The sequence below is a fragment of the Belonocnema kinseyi genome, chromosome 1 (assembly GCF_010883055.1).
Source record: "Belonocnema kinseyi isolate 2016_QV_RU_SX_M_011 chromosome 1, B_treatae_v1, whole genome shotgun sequence".
Classification (NCBI taxonomy): domain Eukaryota; kingdom Metazoa; phylum Arthropoda; class Insecta; order Hymenoptera; family Cynipidae; genus Belonocnema; species Belonocnema kinseyi.
In genome coordinates this window covers 109,305,824-109,312,207 of record NC_046657.1, presented here as the reverse complement: position 1 = coordinate 109,312,207, position 6,384 = coordinate 109,305,824, and the positions used below count along the sequence as shown (strand labels likewise).

General features: G+C 33.3%; 1 protein-coding gene across 1 annotated transcript in view; it reads right to left on the bottom strand.

The window, feature by feature from the left end:
- LOC117168703 overlaps positions 1–2,480 on the bottom strand; it is a 6,908-nt gene extending 4,428 nt beyond the window's left edge. Inside the window, exon 1 of the mRNA XM_033354398.1 lies at positions 2,300–2,480. Within this exon, the coding sequence (XP_033210289.1) occupies positions 2,300–2,355 (56 nt within the window). The 5' untranslated portion in view covers positions 2,356–2,480. The remainder of the gene's footprint in view (positions 1–2,299) is intronic.
- Between the last annotated feature and the right edge of the window lie 3,904 nt (positions 2,481–6,384).

Genomic DNA, 6,384 nt, shown 5'->3' with positions numbered 1-6,384 from the left:
CCAGACAAACGCATTTCTCAAACTTGTCCCTTAATAATTTTGCACTTTGCAAAAGGATGAATAGTTTCAGTCTTACCCTAATTTGGGAAAAATTTGGGAAAATTTTGGGAAATTCCGGGTGCTAATATTTGGCTAGACTTGAAGCATCATAAATTTTTTTATTGCTTAACCAATCAGGTTGCTCAAAATTGTCCTTAAAACTGTACACTTAGCATGCTAGTCTCATTCGCCGTCATTCATTGATTTGGAATGCAAGTGAATTTTTTGGTATACTCTGTTATTGTAAAAATTTTGACTTCAACATCTATTGCATTTTGGAAGAGAAATGTCTTCGGAAGCTGCTCCAATTATTATTGAAACGACGTCTGAGAAAGGTAAAACTATTCTGATTGTAAATGATTTTAAATTCCACTTTAGTCGATTTTTAAAAACGGGAGAAGAAAGATGGAGATGTAATGATAAAAAATGCACTTCTTTTTTACGTACTTTCGGTGAATCTCCGCGAAGTATTAACAGCCTTAGCAATTTATACCATAATCATGATCCCGTGAACAAACAAATTTTGCAACGCCAATTTCTTTCGTCAAGCGTAAAAAGAAAAGCAGTAGATCAACCTTGCGAGAAACCTGCCAAAATTATAAACTCATGTGTAACAAGTGATCATCGAAATTTGAGAGTAAATGATATAGCGAATGTAAGAAAACCTGCATACAGGGCCCGTCAAAGCGTTTTACCCTCACTTCCTAAAAGTTTAGCCGAAACTCGTGAAAAAATAAATAAATTAAAAATAAAAACTAAATTTGATGAAGATTTTGTTCTCATGAATGATCCTAAATCAAACATGATCATTTTCTCGACTGAAAATAATTTAAAGTACCTAACTGAGTCAAAGAAATTGTATGCACTGAACTGATCGCATACGCTATTAATAAGATTAAAAGGAATTTATGCAATCATTTATAATCAGAACCTTTTTTTTTAGATGTTAGTAGTAGTAGTAGTAGTAGTATAATAGCGTATTTACAAATTAAACAAGCCCTTTTCAGGACCAACAAATATTCTAAACGAAGGAACATATTATCTTTTGTGTCAAACATGTATAAACTTTTTTTCAACTCTATGAGTCAAACAACATATCGTTGGAATCGTTATAATTCGTAGATTTCGAATATCATATTTGTGATTTACTAAGTGGGAAATTTAAAAAATTTTATATTCCATATTTTAGGCCTCATTAGGAACAAATGCTCCCCGCTGACCAAGCTCACTGGCAGCAGCTCGACAGGGTCAGTAGACGCCGCGTAGTGGGGGAACGGTACACAGGTAGCTGTGGCGGAATTGTCATCTGCCCCAGTGAATATCAATTAATTTTAATCAAAAATGGTATACGAGGTTTTTAAATTTCTTCTAAATAGTTTCAAATTGGTCGCCCTATCATAACTACCCAACAGACGTATTCTAAAAGAGCGGATCTTCTCTGTCTACCCCATACGATAGCAAGAGATCTCGAAACCGTCGTTTCGAATTCGATCGCACCTTTTTGTAGCGTCAAACTGGCAAGTGTTAACGTGAGAATTGTGAAAACTGTGTTTCTCGCAGAGAATTAATCTAATATTCAAAAAATAAGTGATTTTATATTCAATAACTCCTTCGTCACTAGTTATGAAACAGCATAATGCATCACTTTGAAATACGTGTGTGCTTCCCACTTGAAGTGTTTCACTTATGCTAGTTTTAAAATAGTGATATGCTTTCGGATTCTGCTGTCTTCCAATGGTTTAAGCAAGCGAGAAACAGTGATGATTCAGTATCCGGAGCGATTATACAAGAGAAATCTCTCAATTTAAACCGGCTGCGGGCCCCGAAAACGTTTTAAGTACGTAAACAGGATCAAAGTTTATTTTAACTTGTAACAGCCACCTTTCTTCCTTATTTCCGTTAAATATTTAGTTTACCCTTGTCTCCGTATCAGAAAAATAATTTTTTACCACACGAACAAATTTTTATTTTATTTTTCTCGCGTCTTTATAAAAAAAATTCTACTTTGAAATTATGGTAAGGGGTCTCACACATAACCTAAAAACGTTTTATAAACATATTTCGTTCTAAAAGGCACCGTAAACCGGTATAAAAGAATTGTTCGCAAATAAACCATAATGGTAGACAGTTTGGTTCTAAAAACCTCCTTGAATTTCGAGACCTTTCGAATAAATTTGGTCGAAAAACATATCTTAAAAATCCATTTCTATTAACATTAAAACAATTTTTGATAAAAACTACAATTAAAAGTAATGCTTACCGCAGTTCCGTTTCCACGTCGGGATCAGTAACCAGATTTTTCCAGGTTTCCTCCATCACAACAAAATAACTAATTATTTTTTAAAATTTCCAAATCTGTAAATTTTATATCCCCAAGAACTTGCTTCCTGCTATGCGGCGTCAGTAAAAGTAAATGAAGTAAAGCGTCTTCTTCGTTTTGCTCTTGTAATTTCTGCGCATCTATATTTCTCATTCGTTCTCTCTACGCAGAACCAAACCGGTTGAAATAAAGTGCCATCTGGTTGTGATTTAATGTATTTATAAACTGAATTTATTATTTTGATTGAAATTGACGTTTTTGTTTTGATCAAAAAATATAATTTCCAGCATTTATTCGTATATATCTGAAAACTTTTTCTGGAAATTTTAGACTATAAAACTTCATCCTCATTTTTGCGTTTTGCATACGCTTTCAACTAAATGATCATATTTAATTTTTTTACGAAATTAGTTATTTATATACATTGGATATTATCGAACAACAAAAATGTCAAAGGTACATCATAATTTTTTTTTTATTTTCGGCATTTGCTGAGTTCGCCAAAGAGATGCATGGTTTATTTTTGAATATTTCTTACATTAAATGTTTGGTTTGAAAATTTTAAGTTGTATTGACCATTAGAATTCTTTAAAAATTGAAATAATTTCTATAAGCTTTAAATGCAAAGTTGATTAATGTGAATTTTTAAAACGAAAGATTTGTCATTGCATCACTTAACTTCGCTAGTTCGCTCGATAATATATTTATCTCGCGCTTCGCTCTCGATACTGTATTTATCTCGTGCTACGCGCTCGATCTTTCTGCACAGCCTTTTTAAAACTAAAGGTGAAAGAATCGACAAAAGTAATTTGGTGATTGTGAATTCACTTTTGTTAAAGCTCCTTCAGCTTTGACGAACACATTCTCATCACGTGTCTCGTGCTTCACACTCGAGTTTATCCCTGAAATTTTATATCATTCCCATAAATGTATATTGTTATAATTCTTAACTTGCATTGGCATTTAGAAATCAAACTTTTTCTTCTCTTGCCATTTTTTCATATCGTCCCTTAATTGGCTTAAAAGGTTCATTTTCGTGTGCTTTTTGGAATTTTGTAAATGCTATAACTCTAATAATTTTTAATTTTATCAAAAAAGTCATTAGATAAATTGTTCGACTTTTTAAATACTATGAATAACCGTACAGATAATTCTTGAATTTTGAAAAAATGGTCTCAAAAATATTCAAAGGGCGCTCACTTTTTGAATTGTTATCCATAATGGCTGGCTAACGAACTTTACCTTTAGTTTAGGACATTAAAAGAGTGTACTAGAGGCTAATCTAATAAAATTATTTTTTCAAAAGTTATCGTGCTGACAAACAGACAGGCATAAATACATAAAGACAGACCGACAGGCACATTCGTAAAAACCTGTTTTTCGGATTCAGGGGGTCTCCAAATGTGGACATTTGACAAAAACTGGGGGGGGGGGGGTTCGGGTTGATAAATTTTACACACATCTAATACCTTCTCTGATGAGAAAGTGAAAAAACCATTTATAAAAATTTTTTGCTCTACCTTCGGTAAAAAAATGTTATCTATTTATTTTGGCTTAGCTTGTGTCGTTTGTCTAAAAATTGAATTTTTGTATTTTCAACGTGTTTTTTATAAATAAAACAAACAACTTGTCCTATAAAAAAGTGATTAATAAAAAATTTGGATATATTTCTTGGGTGCACAATATTTGTCTTATCATTTTTTCCCAATCTTGCATAGTTTTACCACAAAATGCAATTTTTGATTTTTAATTAGTTTTCGTGCGGTCAAAATTTGAATTTTTCGAAAAAATCAAAAGACGTTAATACGATAATCTTGTAGGGCTATAGAAAAGTAGCATATTTCTTTTCAAGTACTATGAACAACTGTACACAGAATTTTTGAATCATGAAAAAATGTGTACTCAAAAATTTAAAAAATGGGCTAACTTTGAGTATTTTTATCCAAAATGTCTGACTAACGAACTTGGCATTGAGCTTAAGACACTAAAAGAGTGTACCAAAAGCCAATCTAATAGATTTTTTTTTTCAAAAGTAATCGTGCTCACAGACAGGCATACAGACATAAAGACAGACATAGCGACAGACAGATAGGCATACAGATAGACACATTCGTAAAAACCTGTTTGTCCGATTCAGAGGGTCTCAAAACGTGCTTTTAGTTTTAATCATAAAAAATAGCATCAAAAACATGAAAAGTTAAATTTTTTGAAATCCCACACATGAGACGAAAAAGAAATTAAAAGACAAAAGTTGTGATAAGAAAGTGCCCACGCAGCAAGCACATTTTTTTTACTGTTAATGACGTTTCTCATGATTAAAACCAAAACGATGCGTCCTATCAAAAAGTGGTTAATAACAAATTTGTAGATCTTTTTCAAATGCACAATTTTTGTGCATTTATCTTTTACCGTATTTTGCACAGTTTGGCCGAAAAATATAATTTTCGAATTTTTCATTATTTTGTATGCTGCCAAAATTAGAATTTTTTATTTTTCAAGAAAATTCAAGAAGTTGTAATGATAATCTCGTAGGGCATTCAAAAAGCAACATATTCCTTCTCTTGACTTTTTTGCATACCGCGCACGGAAAAAAGGTCTAGTTGGGCCAAATAGATGAATCTAGTTACGCGCGTCTAGTAAATTTAAGGCAGAAGTTTCGTTACTCCTACTCAACATCTTTTAAGCAGTCTAGTCGATTTTACCGATCCATCGTGTTATTTCAAATAGTTCCCATAACGAGATATCTGGTAGAAATGCCCCCCACCACTCCTGTACTCCCCTCGTTCCTCCCTCCTATACCCTTTACCATCAATATTCTTCCCTCTAGCCGCTAGCTTGCCTGCCTAATATTCGGCGTCGTCAACTCCAATTTCTTCCAGACCCTTGCATTTTCCTCTACCGCGCGTTATTCTGACCATTTTCAAAGTTGCGAGAAGCGACGTATTTTCATTTTTGCTTCTATTTTCGCGTAATAAAATAAGCAACTTCCGTGACGACACAGTGGATAATCTGCTGAACTTGTGGAACCTTTTCTCCTACAAGGCTATATTGCAAGAAACGTAAACTTTGTTTTTATTCAGTGTCTTCACCATGTTGTTTTGAAGATGATGCTTCAGGCCGTGCGATTTTTTCGTGAAATATGAAGTCATACTTTTGACCAGTGGTTAATAAACGATGTTTACTATTATTGTATGCACGCATTTTCGAACCTATGCCAAAGATCCTGAACACATACGGTTTTTTCTATAAAAAAAACTACTCGAACCCTATATATCTGGTAAATATTACCAAAAAACTAGTTAAATTACCTAGAAACTGTCATGGAAACCTAACTCGACATTTGGTTGATTTTACTAGACAGCTAGTTAGATCTACTTGCCATGGAAATGTTGACCGTACTGGATGTCTGGTAACCTATACCTCATGTCTTGTAATTTTAACTATACAGATTTTAACTCGACTGTCTGGCGCGTTTAACTTTCATATTTTACTAGACTGTCTAGTACGGCTAACCAGAATCTTTGTTAACCCAACTAGAAATTTTTCTCCGTGCGTATTATTTGGCATAAAATGATCATTTTCGTGTGTTTTTTGGTAATTTGTAAATGCTATAACTTTGGTAATTTTTTATTTTTTGAAAAAAGTCATTGGGTTAAATTGTTCCAATTTTTTAATACTATGAATAACCGTACAGAGAATTTTTGAATTTTGGAAAAAGTGGTCTCAAAAATATTCAAAATGTGCCCACTTTTTGAATTTTTATCCAAAATGGCTGGCTAACGAACGTAACCTTTAGTTTAGCACACTAAACGAGTGTACCAAAGGGCAATTCGATAGCATAATTTTTTCAAAAGTTATCGTGTTCACTGACAGACATGCAAGAAGACACATTCGTAAAACCCTGTTTTTCTGATTCTGGGGGTCTCAAAACGTGGAAATTTGACAAAAACAGGGGGGGGGAGGCAAATTTTCAACAAATCTAATACCTTCTCTGGGGAAAATGTAAAAAGTGGCCTTGTGGTGCA